General features: G+C 36.5%; 1 protein-coding gene across 9 annotated transcripts in view; it reads left to right on the top strand.

Moving 5' to 3' along the window:
• LOC114415275 (protein SABRE-like) overlaps positions 1-19,957 on the top strand; it is a 35,723-nt gene that overhangs the window by 4,064 nt on the left and 11,702 nt on the right. For 5 of the 9 annotated variants that reach the window (XR_003667339.1, XM_028379882.1, XM_028379884.1 and 2 more), the window contains 12 exons: positions 2,736-2,847; positions 3,200-3,460; positions 3,742-4,007; positions 5,687-5,909; positions 8,262-8,432; positions 8,539-8,616; positions 9,485-9,754; positions 10,553-12,661; positions 14,998-16,843; positions 17,041-17,135; positions 19,206-19,562; positions 19,683-19,801. Coding sequence is in view for 8 of the 9 variants with exons in the window: in XM_028379882.1 (XP_028235683.1) it covers positions 2,736-2,847; positions 3,200-3,460; positions 3,742-4,007; positions 5,687-5,909; positions 8,262-8,432; positions 8,539-8,616; positions 9,485-9,754; positions 10,553-12,661; positions 14,998-16,843; positions 17,041-17,135; positions 19,206-19,562; positions 19,683-19,801 (5,907 nt within the window). In the remaining variant the exon portion in view is untranslated. Of the gene's footprint in view, positions 1-2,735; positions 2,848-3,199; positions 3,461-3,741; positions 4,008-4,128; positions 4,261-5,686; positions 5,910-7,895; positions 8,012-8,261; positions 8,433-8,538; positions 8,617-9,199; positions 9,335-9,484; positions 9,755-10,552; positions 12,662-14,997; positions 16,844-17,040; positions 17,136-19,205; positions 19,563-19,682; positions 19,802-19,957 lie in introns of those variants that run through there. The other 4 variants (XM_028379883.1, XM_028379886.1, XM_028379887.1 and 1 more) reach the window with 4 other exon arrangements.

The following is a 19,957-nucleotide window of genomic DNA, read 5'->3' as shown; positions in this document are numbered from 1 at the left end:
TTTAATATACCCATAATTTATATATACCTAAAGATTGAAAACAACTTTATACCCTGACACTATATTCAGATCCTATTATTCAATTTTACATTTCAAAGAAATATTGGGATCCTATTAAAAATTTATATAAAAAGATAAAACAATCAAAAAGCAATACCAGCAATATACTCTTGTTTAACATTTTTATTATTATTGGCTAATTTTGATGTGAAAAAAAAGTGAACACACACTGAATTAATTTGGACCACTTTTGTATTGAATTTTATATTATAAAAAGCAATATACCAGAAGAAACTGAAAGTGAAACATGTACGGAAAACAAACAAAAAGCAATACCACTTTTGTATCTCCATTCTCCACAAAAGAAAAAAAGAGAAATAGAGAGCAATCGAGCAGATTAGAAAAGAGAAACAGGGGCCTACCTACACGGGATGACAGCGTGCGGGGTGATGGCATGTGGCGATGGAGGCGTTTGGTTCGCTTGCGGGAAACGTCAAGGAGGAGAAGGTGCATGAGAATGAGAACGGTTCGTATTTAGTAAGCGTTTTTTATTTTTGAATAAATAATAAAAATAGTTGATGTGTTCGCGCCCGCTTGTTGGGCCGCGTCCAATCACACATGTCTGGCGGCCCAACTGTGTCCAGCGACAATGGACACACTCGACACCGTGTTGCACGCGAGTTGGGTCCACATCCGTGTCCAGCGCGAGTCCGACATGGGACACGCCGTTGAAGTGCCGTGTCCATGCTTCTTAGCATATGAATGGCCAACAACACCCAAATAGAAAGGAGTAGCAATAAGAAATAGTTACCTACTAGTCTTAGAATTATAAAAAACACAAACACGCAGACACTAGGAGAAAGTGCTTCTGACCTTGCAATGAAATCACTCTTAAAAACTTAGCAAGTTTGGAGAACTTGATGAAAAAGGGAAGCTCAATGTAGATGGATTCCACTTTTGTGGAGTTTAGAGAGAATTATACGTCTTTAGCTTACCCTTGTAAGCATAGTGGTCATTTCTATAGCTAGGACCTTATTGTTGCATCAAGGTTTACCCTCTTTTGAAGTGCTCCAAGTCTTAGGGTCCATAAAGGACATCACAAGTAAAAACATATAAAATTTACTCAAATACCTAATGTTAATTATTTTAACACAATTTATATCAAATTTAATGTGTTTATCGAACTAAAAAGAGAGGGATTAGAATAAAAAAATCTGGTGTTTCCTTTTCAAAATGAATATATTGGTTAATTACTATTTTTTTATTATTAAAGAGATAGAAATAGAGATATATGTGTCTTTTTAATACTTTGTACCTGGACAAAAAGTTGTCTCATGATTTTCTGAGTAACAAAAATTATAGATTTTGATCTGTTCTCGACACAAAAAGTTGTTTCATGATTTTTTGAGTAACAAAAACTATAGATTTTGATCTGTCCTCATCTGCTTGATTTGTGCTGTCCTGTCCCATCTTAACATAAGTTTGCTACACCAAAATCTAAGGGTCCTATCCTGTCATGTCCAGGACCCTTAGATTTGGTTTAGCAAATGCTCAGGTCTTCAAGAATTCTTCTTTCTTTAGATTATCTGTGGGATGGGATTGTTTCTATGGCCTCTCTATGTTGCTTAGTCAGGTGCGTCGTGCCACAAACAGCTATGCAGAGAGATTTATGATGAGTTTGTTTCTACATTTTGACTACTCTAGCTCTTGCTTGTTTATCTTTGTTTTTTACATATTTGCTTTTTCTTCTTCCTAATTTTTTAATAAATTGTCTTTTTTCACATAAAATTGAAGTACAACAACAAAGCCTTGTCTTTGTTACATTGGTCTCACAACACCATTTGACTTGGTTAGAGACTGAAGTTTTAGTGATATTATTTTCAATAAGATCTCTCTTGACCAATTCCTCCAATGTCCTTCTTGGTCTCCCTCTCCTTAAGAAGCGAAGTACCTAACTTTCATTCTGCTTTCATTGTGCAGCTTATGTTTTAAAGAATAAGATGTGTTTTAATGTGCAGTTTATGAATGGCAAAATAAAAAAAAATGTTGCTTTATTTGATTGTAAACTTGGCCATTATTCTTTTTGGGAGTGTCTATTATTGCCATTAGTTTTGATCTAAGATATCCTTGTTCCTATTTGTTAATCATTTTTTTTTTTGCACAGCAAAAATAGATATATTAATAATAGGTCAGTATTAGCTATACTGACAAATAACAATTAGATACATAGGCAGAACCTGCCAATCCCAACTAAAAAGACCAGCACAGTAGCTGGGAACCCAGCAATGAAACAGCCCTACGAAATTATATAAAAGTTAACTGAATAGGAGTGGCAATAGACACTCACATTCTTATATGATGATGATCCGTAGAAATTGAAATGTGACCAAATGTTTTTTTTGGTGTGTGTGTGTGGTGGTGTTGACAAATCCTACTGTCAAGGGAAGACTACTCAATAGGGGTGATTTCCCTTGTGGATATGTTAGGGAGGAATACCGCTTTCCAAAAAAATGTTACGGAGGAATATCCAAAATTTTATTATGAAATTATATCACATCGATGATTTTTTGCTTTTTGCCATCTTTTTTTGCTTTTTGCTCTGTGCAATTGATGTTAATGTACTATTTTTGTGTTTTAAGATTGAGCATTATGTTGCCAGTAGTTTTATTTTTTTTTTCTTTTACAAATTTTTCTTTAGAGAATTTGAACCATCATGTTTATGTATTTTATCGTAGTTTTGCTTCTGGGTTGCTGGCTTGGATTCTGAGCCGGATTTTGGGAGCATCTGTTGGATTTCGTGTTGGTGGATGGAAATGTTTACGGGATGTGGTGGTGAAGTTTAAAAAGGTTTGTCTTTGCCTTCATTCGCTGCCTTATTTCATTTTTGGAATTTTGAAGGGCATTGGGGGACCAGGGGGAGGGGTATCAGGCTACAGTTCGACAGAGTAGATAGAGTAAAATGAAGTTGGTGCTTGGAGTTTGTTGTAATAAATGATGTAATTCTTGAATAACTAAATTGTTATATCCCACACCTTTTGACTAAGTTTCATCTTAAACGATTTCCCCCAGATTCTGAAATCTGCAAGCAATTTTGTTCAGCTGATTTTTTTTTTCTTTCTTTTATGCAGCCATAATTAAAACCCTTATTCTTATTCCAATTAGTTGTCATGTTTAATCTGTTGATTTATAACATGTCCAGGGTGCCATTGAATCTGTTTCTGTTGGTGAAATTAAACTCAGCTTACGACAGTCCCTGGTTAAACTTGGTGTGGGTTTCATATCTCGGGATCCCAAGCTACAAGTGTTAATATGCGACCTAGAAGTTGTTATGAGGCCTTCAAATAAAAGCCCAGGGAAGAAGAAAACTAGGAAATCTCGTGCTTCAGGCAGGGGAAAGTGGATGATTGTGGGCAATATTGCAAGATATTTGTCAGTTTGTGTGACTGATCTGGTTCTGAAGGTGTACATCTCCATAATTTGTATTGTTCAGCTTGTATGGTTAAACACATGCTGACTTTATTTTCATATACTATGGTGTGTGCGAATAGCACATAATATTAAAAATGATGTTAGATCATCAAATGTAATGATTATTATATTATATTTATAAATAAAATAAGTTTCTCTCATTGTCTATTTATATAAGTTTAAACTTAATTGTATTGTATTTTCATCTGTTGTTTCTTTTTGAATCTTATTATAATTTTTTTGTTCACTGGGAATCTCTATTGAACATTGCAGACACCAAAATTTACTGTTGAGATCAAGGAATTGAATGTGGATATATCTAAAGATGGAGGATCCAAGTCAAATTTATTAGTTGGACTGCAAATATTGCCTATTTTTGTTCACATTGGTGAACCTCGAGTTAGCTGTGACTTTTTATCCAATTTAAGTGGTGGAGGATGCAGTTCTTCTGGCCAGGCATCCATTACTGCTTTAGAAAGGTCTTCAGCTCCTTTTATCTGCGAAATGTTCTCTGTCTCATGTGAATTTGGTCATGATAGGTATATTTCTTCTCTATATTCATTTTTGTAATATTAATCTTGCAGTTGTTGTTATGCTGGTTGAAGAAGAGGAAGTAGATGTGTCTCAGATGATCTATAAGCTGTCTGGCATGAACCCTTATAGTTGGAACACAATGGGTGTTTTCAAGCGATAAGGGAGATTTCAATATACACATGGTGAAACACTCAGTTGTGTACTAATATAGTAGAACAAGACACTCAGGATTTGTTTGGCCCTGTTTTTTTTTGGAAGGTATTTTAAAATTAAATCTGAAAATAAGAGTTTTAAAAGTGAAGTAGAAGCTGGGCATGGGGAGGCTACCAACCCAGTGCTTCTGAAAGTGCAAGAAGCTATCCAAAATAACACCCCTATGCCCCTATCTGATTGGGCAAGGTAAGGCACCAATGCCCAACTGAAAAGCAAGTTCACAATGTCAGGGAAAATGAGGCTGAAAGCCTCTCAAGAAACTTTAATATGTCATAGTAATAACACCCGGAAGCCTATGCAACAAACATAGGGATGTTCCCTCATCCTCAAGCAGCACCTGACATGCTTTCTGTATGGGCAAAGCATCCCTGTTGGTTCCACCAACCTTGAGGAACTCATACAGACCTTCGAGTGCAAATTCCTTACTGCCATTGATGGCGGTAACATTGCTCAACAATGGCAATGCCCGACTAGTGAAACAGCCAACCAGCATAATGCGGTTTTGTCTCCTGTTTGAGTCTATGGGCATTGAACTGATTGTGGCACATAGAGTACCATAGGCTGTTACTGCTGCTTGACACATCTCATAGGATCTGCAGCAAAATTTGCAAAATGAAAGAGTGAAGTTAAATTTGGCTGAAAGGGAAGGAGGAAGTTATTGTTAGAGAGGAGTTGTGAGAAGGCTTGGGTGAGGGAAGGGGCCAGCCATTGTCGATGAGAAGGCTTGGGTGGGTGATGGGACGGCATGGTGGAGGGAGGGGGTGGCAGTGAGGTGAGGCAAGGGGCCGTTGTTGGAATTGTCCTTGGGGAGGGCCACAGGGACAAGTGCTGCAAGTTGCTAATGTTAGTGTAGTAGGCTTTGTATCACAGCATTTCATTGCTCACTGTGTAACCATTCCCTTCAAGCCCCACAAACAATCATGAAGAGGCTTTGCAACTTTTTTCTAAAAGCTCCTTTACCAGCCTTTCTTAAATATCTTTTTTTTCTTTTCTAAAATTTAAGCTGCTTAATTTTTTAATATATTTTCAGAAAAATGTATGTGGCCCAGTTCCTCCTTTTAAGGAGAAGAGAAACCCAAAAGAAGCTGGGCCGAACACTACTTTAATTTGACAAATATTGCATGGTGGAAATTATATTTTTAAATGCCAAATCATCTGTCAATTTTTATTGGTTTGTTTCAAAGCTCTGGTGGTGCACCATGTGTATATAAGAGATTTCTTAACTATTGATTGTATCTTCTTTGTATATATTTGTCTCTGGTCATCTATTGTTTTGCTTTGCAGAGAGGGCTCTTCTTATATTAGCACTTGGTTTTCGTGTCTTGTTATTCACTAAACTTGTTTTTGTTTTTTGTACTGTTGTAGTAATATCAGACTTTAACTTGGATGCTTCAGTTATTTTTTTTTTATTTGTTGTTTCTGTCCTTATATGAATTCTAAGATTAATTGTCTTTCTTCTTTTTGAACACAGGGAAGTGGGTATAGTTATTAAGAATATGGACATTTCCAGTGGAGAGATGACTGTGAATTTGAACGAGGAGTTGCTTTTGAAGAGCAAGAGTCCATCAAAGTCTTCTCCTGGTTCTGACAGTAAAGCAGGGTCACATGCTGATTCTGCAAGCACAAAAATGCCATCAAAGAAGCAGCAAACGCTTGCAGCTTTCTCCAAGTTCAGCTCTATGTTTCCTGAAAAGGTTGTGTATTTAACCTACTTCCTATTTCTAATCATCACTTTTATATTACTGAGGGAGAAATAGAAATCAAATGCAAAAGATAAGTAATCTTCCCAAACAACTAAAAACGGAAAAACATATAAGGAACATTGGAAGTACATTGATACAATAATTCATTTTAACTGGATATCGAAAGATTACATATTACTGTCTCTAGGATATGTATCACTTCATGTATTTTGCTCGAATCTATTACTTGTATTTCTTCATTCTTTATGGTTGGCTAGATTGGAATTTATTCCTTCGGTTCATATTAGTCTTTTGGTTGGTCTTGATGTTTCCTAGTAAAGGAATCTCTCAGGTAATGCTCCCTTAACAGTTTCTTGATATATTGTTATTCACTGAAAAATATTTGAAGACAGAATCTCCCTTCTCTTTGAGAACAAGGTGGAATATGTATAAGATTTTTTTTTTGATCAGCCAAAATAGTGTATTGAATTAATTGAGTACCAGAGGTACTAAACGTACAAAAGACAGATTACAATTCTGATATGGTTAGTATGAAGCACTTAGTTAATCATGATCAGAAAATGAACCACATAATGACACTAATACAAGTATGTGGTCTAGATTCCTATCCTTGATTACATCGAAAGCCTTCTCTAATATTTGAAGACCATTGATTAAAGTGGGATTGAAAACCCTTCTCTAAATGTCTCAGCCAAGTCCATAATAAAAACACTGCGTCTTCCATCATTTTATTAGCATTGAAGGTGCTGCCAGAGAAAATAATGCTATTTCTGTGCTTCCAAATGGACCATGTCAATGCTAACCACCACCATTTCCATCTAGTCGCCATCAAGCCTTCATATGATTGATGCATGTGCTGGATAAAGTGCTGTCTTGGGTGTTGTGGGAAGACAACCACCATATTCACCCAAGACAAGGATTCCCACCAAAGCGGAAGTACTTTGCTGCAGTGAAAAAATAGATGACTCGCGCTCTCCTCGACACTGCTGCAAAAAGGACATAAATAATCATTCAGCTCTATCTGTTTCCTCCTCAAATTATCTTTGGTTGGCAGCCTATCAATGAGTAACCTCCACGCAAACATAGCCACTTTAGATGGGACTTTGAGCTTCCATAATTCCTTAAATGCTTCAGCTGGAGCCTCCTCTAGTACATCCTGTCTAAGCACACTACAAGCACTCTTAACCGAGTACCTTCCACTAATATCAGCCTCCCACACCCACTGGTCATCAATAATCTTAAAAACTAAGAAAAATAATGTAGTTCTGAAAATATTGAAACAATTGACCTTGCTAAAATCTGTAGGTTTAGCCTTTATGCTTTTCAATTGCCCTTCTAGTAGCCTTCTTATTTTTGATGTTCTCTGAGTACATTCATCTATGACTTTTTGCCTGGACATTCTGGCATGGTTTTATTTTCTCTGTGTTCTCTCATATGTTACACTAGCATGCAGCCTGGATGCTAGTGTAGCACTTATAGGTCTTGTATCTGCTATTTTTCAGATAAACCTTCTTTTATGAACTAAATGAAATGTTGTACTTCTGTCTTTCTCTTCTCTAATGGTTTCTTCTTTTATGAACTAAAAAAATGTGGTGGCAACTTTATTTTTTATGATGAACATTTAGTGCATTGATTTTGCTGTTAGTTCAAATTAGTTGAATCCCCCCCTCCCCCCCAAATATCATTGTTGTCTAATTGTTTCCTATTTACCCTTTTTATATCCATTACGTGTAAGTGTAACTAATTTCAAAATGTTGTGTATTTTTATGTGTATTGTCAAGAATATTGGTCTACCTAATCAGAAAGATGCATTATACCATCACGTTATCTTTTTGGTTGATTTGTGGTGTAATGATGCGCCTTTTGCACCTTTTCCCAAACTTTATGCTCTTTATGTGATGCTTTGGTTAAAGGTTTCCTTGCTGTGGATAGTTCTAGTTTTTCAAGCAATTTTCATTTTTTTTCAGAAATATGAAGGGTAGAGAAACTGCATAAATTATGATCTTGTTGCTTCAAAGTCTTGATTCTGTTACTGTTTATGGCTTGCTGGACACTAGAATTTGGCTTTTGGGCAAAATGTGGTTCCTTCACTTGTAAGTCTCTCTGAGTATGTGTTCCGGTGTTTGCATTCTTGGTGAATTTTGGCTTCCTTTGAGCATTTAATTAAGAAGTCTGGCGTCCCATTGAAATTCAAATTGTTTATACATTTTTGTAATGCTTAAATTGATGGTCAATTTTGGTTATATTTGTTGGTTTTATCTAACCAAAAGTAGGTTTAAAAATGCTTTTAAGGGTTTTTAAATTGTTTTAATGTCAACTGTGCAAGTATATTTTTGTTGATAGGTCAGCTTCAATCTACCAAAGCTGGATGTGAGTTTTGTGCATCGTGAGCATGGTCTTTCTGTTGAAAACAACATCATGGGCATCCAATTGAAAAGCACCAAATCACGATCCACTGAGGATCTTGGGGAGAGTACACGCCTTGATTTCCAACTGGAGTTTAGTGAAATTCATGTATGTAGTGTGACTGTTTATTTTGCCAGAGCTTGTGATATGATTCCTACTTTTCACTGTTTTGTTTCTTGCTGACAAGTTTTCTTTTGCCTGATTGTTATTACAGCTTCTTAGAGAAGCTGGTTCTTCCATTTTGGAGATATTGAAGTTGGATTTGATCTCTTTTGTATATATCCCGATACAGGTAAGTGATTTGCTATCCATGTAAAGTAGCTTTTGCATCACTTTAAAATTGGTATTCCTTTGTGTTTGCTCCACCTGACAAATATACTCAAACTTAAGAATGAAAACATTGTAAACACACACACACACACGTATTTGCAAAGCTAACTGGCTGTTGAAGCCTTGCCATTTATTACTTCAAGAGCATTTTTGATGGGTACACAATGCCTAGTTTTATGCTTGAAATTATCATGCAAACATATGCATCTTTTTGTGAATGAATTTTTGCTGAAATTTATATTTAAGTGGCAAGATGTCAACGTCTGATAATAAGATGCAGAAATTATTGCAACCCTGATAGTTTTATGCAATAGTATTTTCTCTAATTATGATTGATATGTTTACTTGGACTTCAGGAAGTTTGCCTATATGCTTTACAGAAAACTGATACTTCTTTTTTCATTAAGAAAGGCAACTATCACTAGAATCAGGATATATGAATTATGATTGAGGGATGTCATGATATAATGGCCTAACCTAATGCTTCTGTTGTACTAATAATTAGGTCAAGTACTTGTGTTGCTAGTAGGAGCCTAAATCCACAAACAATAAGACAATTGACCCTAATATTCTTCCAGACGGATTGAAAAAATAAATATATCCTCTTTTGAAGTGAATAAAAGAATCTAGTTGCCAAAAAGGAAACACAATTCTCAAGAAAACAGCTGTGTTTTTTTAAGGTACACTAAAAACTGTAACTTCATATGTGCTCATGTATTGCCATTTTCACATACTGCTCAACCCCCCCTCCCCCTCTTTTGTTTTTACATATGGAGTTTGAATATTCCTTTTTTATTTGCTTTGGTAACTTACTGTTATTGTTATTGGAGATGCTTCCTCTGCTTCAGCCAATATCACCTGTTAGAGCTGAAACCGAAGTCAAGCTAGGAGGTACTCAGTGCAACATCATAATGAGCAGGTTAAAGCCTTGGTTGTTCCTCCACTCGTCTAAGAAGAAAAAAATGGTACTTCAAGAAGAAGCTTCTGTTGTTGCAAGACCTCAATCAACCGATGGCAAGACTGTCATGTGGACATGCAATGTCTCAGCTCCTGAGATGACAATAGTGCTTTTCAATATGGCTGGTTCTCCAGTGTATCATGTAAGTATCATGATTATATATACTTCTCATTAAGAATTTATTTGCTACAATGTTGAGGTATTTCTAGAAATTGTTGCCAGTAGATGAGAATGCTGTTAGATGTTAAGTATTAAAATGCATGGTAGCATGATGCGGATGATACTTGGGTGAGGTATAGCGAAGAAGCATCGCTTTCTATTGGGAAAAATCCAAATCTCACGTTGGTTAGAGATAATGTCAAGATAGAGTATATAAGTGGAGGACAATCATCACCCTATGAGCTAGCTTTGGAATTGAGTTAAGCCCAAACCCACATTCTATTATGGTATACAGAGCAAGGTCGATCCTATAGACTAATTTTTCATGGCTTCCACTTCATCTCCTCCTCCTCCACCACCACTGTTGTCTCCGGACACCTTCTCTGGCTTCATTTTCGCATTCTATCTTAGCGAAAATGACGAACTACGATTACATTCTTTGGTGTAATCAACTTCAGCCGGTCATCGAAGTTCATGGTTTATCGCATTTTCTGGTTGCTCCGATCATTCCGCCGTGGTTTCAAGTATTTGTTTTGACTGTTTTGTTGAAGGGTGCCTAAGTGATGATTTATACACTGGATATATTACTATATTAGTGGTTTGTTTTGCATTTTTTGAAATTTAAATTCCTTTCTACCATGTCATTATACCTCCAATGTTGATAACTCTCGAGTTCTGTTGTTTCAGATGTAGTTATCCTTGTTTTGCTTTTTTTTCCTAAGTTGATTTAAATTAGTTGTATAAATAAGTTGACATTTGTTTTAATGCTTTACAAATTTAGGGTTGCTCACAATCATCACATCTGTTTGCAAACAACATTTCAAATATGGGGACTACAGTACACACTGAACTTGGAGAGTTAAATCTCCACTTGGCTGATGAATATCAAGAATGCTTGAAAGAAAGTGTTTTTGGTGTGGAATCAAATTGTGGCTCCATTATGCACATTGCAAAGGTTAATTTGGATTGGGGAAAAAAGGATGTGGAATTATCTGAAGAAGATGGTCCTAGGTGTAGACTAGGTTTATCAATTGATGTTACTGGCATGGGTGTATATATAACTTTCAAGCTTGTAGAATCACTTGTATCAACAGCCATATCTTTTCAAGCTCTATTGAAAAGCCTATCTGCTTCAAAGAAAAAATCGACTCATAGTCAGGGGCGTTTAACAAAATCTTCTGGGAAAGGGACTCATTTTTTGAAATTCAATCTTGAAAGGTGTTCAGTACATGTATGGGGTGAGACAGGTTTGGAAAATACAATTGTTCCAGACCCCAAGCGAGTTAATTACGGCTCACAGGGGGGTAGAGTTATGCTAAATGTGTCAGCAGATGGTACCCCACGCAATGCAAATATAATGTCCACTATTTCCGATGAATACCAGAAGCTGAAGTACTCTGTCTCTCTTGAAATATTTCAATTTAGTTTGTGTGTGAACAAAGAGAAACAGTCCACACAGATGGAACTTGAAAGAGCCAGATCTGTCTATCAGGAATATATGGAGGAAAATAGGCCAGTAACAAATGTAGCATTGTTTGATATGCAAAATGCTAAATTTGTACAGCGTTCAGGTGGGCTTAAAGACATTGCTGTCTGTTCTCTTTTCAGTGCTACTGACATTACTGTAAGGTGGGAGCCTGATGTACATCTATCACTAGTTGAACTTGTTCTCCAGCTGAAGTTACTTGTACACAACAGCAAGCTTCAGGAGCATGGTAATGAACACATGGTAGATGTGTCTCATGTGCAAGATGCTAATTGGAAAAAAGAAGTTACCATTGAATCAGGGCACCTTGAAAAGCCGAAGAAGAAAGAATCTATTTTTGCCGTTGATGTAGAAATGTTAAGTATTTCGGCTGGGCTAGGTGATGGAGTTGATGCTATGGTTCAGGTTCAGTCAATTTTCTCTGAGAATGCTCGGATAGGAGTGCTCCTTGAAGGACTTATGCTTAGTTTTAATGGAGCTAGAATCTTCAAGAGTAGTCGGATGCAAATTTCACGAATTCCTAGTGTTTCTGCAAGTACATCTGATACAAAAGGACATGCAGTTACAACATGGGATTGGGTTGTCCAGGGTCTTGATTTTCACATTTGCATGCCATACAGATTGCAATTGCGCGCCATTGATGATGTCATTGAGGATATGTTGCGAGGTTTGAAGCTCATAATTGCTGCCAAGACAAGTTTGATTTTTCCTGTGAAGAAAGAGAGCTCTAAAGTTAAGAAACCTAGTACAGTACAATTTGGATGCATAAAATTTTGCATACGCAAGCTAACTGCTGATATTGAAGAGGAACCAATCCAGGGATGGCTTGATGAACATTATCAGCTGCTGAAGAAGGAGGCTGCTGAGTTAGCTGCACGGTTGAACTTTCTAGATGAATTTATATCGAAGGCGAAGCAAGGTTCCAAATCAACTGACACTGTTAGTTCTTCTCAAGAAAGAAAATTTTCTTTTAATAATGTTGAGGTTGATGTAAAAGATTCTTCTACTATTGAATCCATGAGAGAAGATATTTATAAACGATCATTTCGATCATATTACCAGGCATGCCAGAATCTAGTGTTGTCTGAAGGGTCTGGTGCTTGTGTAGAAGATTTTCAAGCTGGTTTCAGACCTAGTACTTCAAGGACATCTCTTCTTTCAATATCTGCATTAGATTTAGATGTAAGCTTGAAAAAAATTGATGGCGGAGATTTTGGGATGATTGAGGTTCTGAAGAAGCTTGATCCTGTCTGTCTTGAAAATGATATACCATTTTCCCGACTGTATGGGTCAAATATTCTCTTAAATACAGGTTCTCTTGTAGTCCAGCTTCGGGATTACTCATTTCCTCTTTTCTCTGGAAGTTCTGGTAAATGTGAAGGCTGTCTTGTATTGGCTCAGCAGGTAAGTTTAAGAAATCTCATGGTCTTCCATTCTTCTATTTTTTTTTTTATCAGCAAAGATAATATATATTAATAATGAAGTACCAGAGGTACTAAGGATACAAATAGTATGATATATCAGTGAACTGGTTCCAAAGTCAGACTTTAATCAGTCTTGATGGGAACCAGAAACTAAGAAAATACAGTAAATGATTGCTGCCGTTGCAGCTATTTATATTCCCCCCCACTGTTATACAAAAGCTGATGATAAATTTGACGATCAGTGACTGAAGGGGATAGCAAAATTCTCCTCAAAGTTCCTCAACCAGGTCCACAGTAGAAATATGGCTTCCTCCAATAATTTGTTGCCATCAAAAGTCTCATTAGAAAAAATAATCTTGTTCCTCTGCTGCCACACTGACCATGTAAGGGCCATCCACCAGCACTTCCATCTATTATCCCGGCCTCCTCTACCCAAAGCTTCGACATGTTGGGAGAAATGCTGCCTTGGGTGCTGCGGGATAGCACCTAAGATGTTCACCCACGACATAGATTCCCACCACAAAAGCAGAATCTTATCACAGTGGAGGAACAAATGAGCAGCGTCCTCCTCAACCCTTCTACAAAACGGACAAGATGAATCATTGATTTCCACCTGTCTCCTTGTCAAATTTGACTTAGTTGGCAGCCTATCCCTAATCAATCTCCATGCAAAGACTGCAACTTTAGGTGGTATCTTTAGCTTCCATATATCTTTAAGCTCCTGCAATTGATTGCCTTCTGTATCAGCTCCCCACATCTCATCATAGGCACTTTTTGTGGAATATTGACCACTAGTTTCTGCTAGCCAAGTCCACTCATCTCTTCTGTTAATTTGTATTTGGGTGTCTTCCATCCTTCTATATACACCTTTTTTTTTCTTGTTTATGTTAATTGCATGTTCTGGTTATTCTTTGGTTGATAAGGTCCTGTTAACGTACAGCAGGAATATATAAATAATTAACATTTTCCAGAGAGATAAATAAATTCAAAGTTCAAAAAAGCATCCTTCCAGAAATATCTGATTGTTGTATACCTGGCCCCTCTTGAGCTAAATGCCTTGTAAAAAATTCCAGAAAATGTTAAAACTAGAAAAAATAATAATTCAAAGTTCAAAATATTATCTTTCCAGAAATATGTGATTGTCATACTTGATCCCTTTCAAGATAATGTTTCACAGGACAAGATGGTGAGGAGTCCAACAGCAGACAAGACGGTGAGGAGTCCAACAGCAGACAAGACGATACCCTCCTATAAAATTTCACAGAATACAACTAAAAATTTACCTCATGGAAGTAAAGCTTTTCCCTATCATTCTCTATGTCCAGAAAAAGAAACGCTTCTTTGATAGCTTTTATCTATAAGCACGGAAAAGAAGCTAAAACCACCCTGTTATCACATAATAGAGCTAATGGAAAAAGAAATATCCTTGACAATTGTTGCATTTCTCTTGAACTTCTAAATTGTCGTATGATAAATTGATTCACTTTGGATTACAGAAGTTTATTGGCTTGGCTTTCAAACTTCTAATCTTTCCTCTCATCACATTGATATCATCTTTACAGACCTGAGTGTTTGTAAACGTTTTTTAGATGGATATTTTATGGGTTGAATGACAGTGAAGTATGAATCTTTTAGTGTATGTGCTATACTGCTTTTAAGGCATGGTTTTGAATTATGGTGGAGAATATTTTATTGAAATCACATCTGACTAGTTACCTCATTGAATCAACTTGATGCGTCTACACTAAAATCCCCATACCTTTTCAAATGTAAACATTGTTTCCCTGCTTATTACATTTTACTCATGCCAATTATAGTGGTAAAGTACAATAGTAAGGTTTTGAAAAAATCTGATACTTTAGGCTTTAAAAAGTGTAAAATTATAGAGGCCAACAATCTCTTATCTCTTGATATCTTCTTCCTTTTTATTAAGGATTAAGACGGAGAGTGATGAGGCTTGCTAATAGGGCTTTATAAATTCAAAGATCATTTGCAATCGGTCTAGAAAATATTTTAAGGCTCTAGAATATTATGATTGAATACTTCCATGTGCTATACTATTCAGTATTGGGGTTTTATAATTTTTCTGACTCCTAAATGAGTATTTAGAATCTGATCAGGCAAGTGTTATTCTTTTGGTCACTGAGTGAACTAAAGCAATAACATGATTTCATATAAATGCACAGGTTCAGATGCTATTCCCATGTTGTGACACTCTTTCTCTGTTCATATTCTCTGAATATCAGAATCTAATAATAGTATTTCCATTCCATTGTCTTTTATTTATTTATTCATTCATTCATTTATTTCAACTAGGCAACCAGCTTTCAGCCTCAAATGTATCAAGATGTCTATGTTGGGAGATGGAGAAAGGTTCGCATGCTTCGATCAGCTAGTGGTACTACTCCACCATTGAAGACATACTCGGATTTGCCGATACATTTTCAGAAAGGCGAGGTGTCATATGGAGTGGGTTATGAACCCGCTTTTGCTGATATTAGTTATGCTTTCACTGTAGCACTTCGGAGGGCTAATCTAAGTGTTAGGAATCCTGGTCCACTTATTCTGCCTCCAAAAAAGGAGCGGAGTTTGCCATGGTGGGATGACATGAGAAATTACATCCATGGAAAAATTTCCTTACTCTTTTCTGAATCAAAATGGAATGTTTTAGCAAGTACAGATCCTTATGAAAAGGTTGACAAACTTCAAATTGTGACCAACTCTATGGATCTTCACCAGTCTGATGGTCGTGTTTTAGTTTCCGCCAAAGATTTTAAGATTTTGTTGAGTAGTTTGGAGAGTTTGGCAAACAGACACGGTTTTAAAATTCCAACAGGTGTATCAGGTGCATTCCTGGAAGCTCCTGTCTTCACTCTTGAAGTTACAATGGACTGGGATTGTGAATCTGGAGATCCTATGAATCATTATTTATTTGCACTTCCAGTTGAGGGCAAACCACGTGATAAAGTATTTGATCCCTTCAGATCCACATCACTTTCCCTTTGGTGGAATTTCTCTCTTAGACCCTTTCCTCCTCCATCACAAAAGCAGTCCTCGTCTTCCATTACTAGAAGAGATATTGAAGGAGATGCTACTGCATTTGATCCTTCTCACATATCCCATAATGTTTCACCCGTGTCCCCAACATTTAACTTTGGAGCTCATGATCTAGCATGGATTCTGAAATTCTGGAGCTTGAACTACATTCCTCCGCATAAGCTGCGCAGCTTCTCTCGTTGGCCACATTTTGGTATTCCAAGAGTTGCCAGGTCAGGCAATCTTTCACTGGATAAAGTGATGACTGAATTTATGCTCCGCCTTGATGCCACACCGGCTTGTATAAAGAATATGCCTCTAGATGACGATGATCCAGCCAGAGGACTGACCTTCGCAATGACAAAACTTAAATATGAACTGTGTTACAGTAGGGGCAAGCAAAAGTATACTTTTGAAAGTAAGCGTGACATTCTTGATCTTGTTTACCAAGGTCTTGATCTTCATATGATCAAGGCTTTCCTAAATAAAAAAGAATGTGCTAGTGTTGCCAAAGTAGTTAACATGATACTGAAAAGTTCACAATCTCTATCCATGGACAAAGTCTCCTGCAAAAAGGGTTACATGACCGAGAAAAATTGTGATGATGGATTTCTGTTATCCTCTGATTATTTCACCATCAGAAGACAATCTCCAAAGGCTGATCCTGCTAGGTTACTAGCATGGCAAGAAGCAGGAAGAAGAACTATTGAGATGGCATATGTACGGTCTGAGTATGATAATGGGAGTGAAACTGATGACCATATGCGGTCTGACCCAAGTGATGACGAAGGTTACAATGTGGTAGTAGCAGATGATTGTCAGAGTGTGTTTGTCTATGGTCTCAAGCTTTTGTGGACTATTGGAAACAGAGATGCTGTTTGGGCTTGGGTTGGTGGCCTGTCCAAAGCCTTTGAACCTCCCAAGCCTTCTCCTTCTCAACAGTATGCACAGAGAAAATTACTTGAGGAAAAAAAACTCCGTGATGGAGCTGATTTCCATCAAGACGATGTTTCTAAGTGCCCTCCCACTGGTAAAATTTCCAAGTCTCCTTCTCTTCAACAGTTAAGTACTCCTGGATCAGTCTCATCTTCACCAAATTCAGTTAAAGTGGACAACTTGCCATCTGGTATGTCTCTTTTGCTTGAGAATCTTTGTTAACTGCTGTCAATTTGGACATGCAAATTAGATCAGAGACTAGATAAACACATGATAAATATATGTTACAACAAACAGCATCACTACTTGCAAGATCATTCAGTTTATTGTTAAACATTAAGTACTTTGAATTGGGTTTAATTATTTCCAATTTTGGTATATTGCCAGTCAAAAAAGAAAACATGGATGGTTCTGGTGGGACTCGACGTTTGATGGTGAATGTTATTGAGCCACAGTTTAATCTTCACTCTGAGGATGCAAATGTAAGTTTAAAAATATGTGCACCCTTTAAAACAGAAAATTTAACTTTTGGTTTTCTGTTTTTTCACCTTCAATTTTTTTTTTATTAAATTCCTTATTATGGTCCGTCCCTTTTCATTTTACATTCTGGTATTGTTAATCAATTTTCCTAGCACTTTGTCCTTTTTTCAACTAATAAACACCTTTTGTTCCTGTTGGAGACCCTAAACAGTTCCTTGAGGTTGTAAAATAAGCCGAGTCAGATGGGCCAGCCTGCATTAGGTCTGATTCACTTCTGAATGATCTAAAATGAGCTCAGCTGATTTGAATTGACCATTTGATCTCCTTCTGTTTCTTAGACTGGACTGGCGAGTATAGAGATATGTAACATCCTAAATTAATTTGGTTGGCTTTAGGTTTCATTTTTATTCATTTTTTGGTGAGCAAGCAATGCCAAATACCCTAAAAAAAAGCATCAACAATTGAATATTCCTACTGAAAAAGGTATGAAGCATATCTGAGAAAACTGAGGAGAGGAACCCTGGCAATTGGTATGATATGGCATGGCACCAATACAATCATCTTGAGAGACTAAGGAACTATCATCAAATTTATTCATTTCAATTTTAACACAAATTAATTTGGGTTTGGCTATCGATACAGTTGTCAGTTTTTAAAAAGTGTAACCGACAGAAATGCATATATCTAAACAAGTGAAAATCGTAAAATGCATGTGATACATACATTCATGCAGATACACATTTTTATGTATGTCTATTTATTTGTTTCTCCTTGCCATATATATTAATGGATAGATAGTCTGATTGCTTTGGCTACATTGTCTTTTCTATGTTTCTTTGCTTTTTTTTGATGGGGAATATTTCTTCTGTCTTTTCTACATTGTTTTTTAATGAAGTTATTAGAAATAGGAAGAAATATCAGCGCATAAGGATGGAGGATAAGGAATCCTCAGACCCGATAAAGAAAACGAAAACAAAAATACGAGCAAACTTATAATTCCAATCAACATAGCAAAGATGTCCAATATCTTCACTTGTCCCCTTAAATAAACCATGTGCTGAACACCAAAGAGAAGCCATGTACACAACTAAATCCCAAAGAAGATTTAAAGGAAAAGATACAGCCTAGAAGATACAAGCATTCCTTTTCTACTGCACAAACTACTGTACTGAAAATTGCCACAAGGTTTTGTTTTCTCTCTTATTGCCAAACACTTTAAAGTGAACATGAAGAATCCAACAAACAAACTAGGACAAAACCCAATTCTTACTAAAAATACTGAAACAGCATATTCCAAAGGCAGCTTACAGCTGAACAGTGGATTACTAAATGAGGTAAAATCGCTGATTCAGAACTGCACATTACACACACAAAAAAAATTACGATGATGGGGAATATCTTTTTGTTACCTTTGTTTCTTCTCTCGTTTATTCGGCCTCTGCTCTTGTACTTATCGTCTGCCCTCAAATATATTTTCTTCTCTTATCTAAAAAAAGTTTAATATTTTTCTTTTACCGCTGAATTTTCAAATATTCAAATATTTTGTACATCTTTTACAAAAAAGAAAATATATCTAGTACACCTTCTCTTATATTAAAATATATGAAGCATCTAACTATTTATTTAGGTATAGAATGACATATTTGACATCCCTTTTCATTCATGGGCTAGCAATATAAGGGTCGAGTTTTGTACTAAGGGGGGGGGGGGGGTGGATTGCTTTATTGGTTACTTTTTTGTGGAGGGGTATCTAGATAAATCCAGACCTATGAATGCCTAATTCTTGCAATACAGCTTGTATTAGGACACCATAGGTCTACACATAGTATGGCAACAGTGTAAATATAACAGTTCCACTTGTACGAATCTTAATATTATAATACAAATTACTTTTTGCTGATAAAAAAAACTATTTATTTACCTGTGGTTTGCAAAAATATAGGGCCTTGATTATGTACGTGATTGTTTATTTTTTACCTCATTGATACTTCTTTATTTGAATTTTTTATTCACTTACTAACAATGTAGACATCACTCATCTTTTTTAAAATCTCAATTTTTTTGTCAAACAGGGTAGATTTTTGCTTGCTGCTGTAAGTGGCCGAGTTTTAGCCCGGTCATTTCATTCAATCCTTCATGTTGGTTATGAGATGATTGAGCAAGTACTTGCTACTAAAGATGTACAAATTAACGAATACCAACCTGAAATGACATGGAAAAGAATGGAATTCTCTGTTATGTTGGAGGATGTGCAGGCTCATGTTGCACCAACAGATGTTGATCCAGGAGCTGGATTGCAGTGGCTTCCAAAAATTCTCAAAAGCTCTCCAAAAATATTGCGTACAGGTGCTCTTCTTGAAAGAGTTTTTATGCCTTGTGATATGTACTTTCGGTATACAAGGCACAAAGGGGGCACTCCAGAACTGAAGGTGAGTCCTATACCTAATCTGTTAACATATAAATGTTTACCCCCCCCCCCCCCCCAGTAAATGCATGTGTGTTCCTCTTTGTCATGGATGTCGTTAATACTCGTTTTAAAACTACTGCAGGTGAAGCCCTTGAAGGAGCTCAAATTCAATTGTGATGATATAACGGCGACAATGACATCACGCCAGTTTCAGGTCATGCTGGATGTATTGACCAATCTTTTATTTGCACGCCTGCCAAAGTAAGGACAAATGTACTGTGCTTGCAGTCATTCTAAAACAATTTTATCTATTTACGTACTCCAAACACCAATGTATGTTGTGATTCACTCCTTATTGCTTTACTATTTATCTCATTGTGTTTAATATCTAACTTGTAGTTTTCATTATATTTAACA

The sequence above is a fragment of the Glycine soja genome, chromosome 6 (assembly GCF_004193775.1).
Source record: "Glycine soja cultivar W05 chromosome 6, ASM419377v2, whole genome shotgun sequence".
NCBI lineage: Eukaryota > Viridiplantae > Streptophyta > Magnoliopsida > Fabales > Fabaceae > Glycine > Glycine soja.
This window is presented reverse-complemented; position numbering and strand designations above follow the sequence as displayed.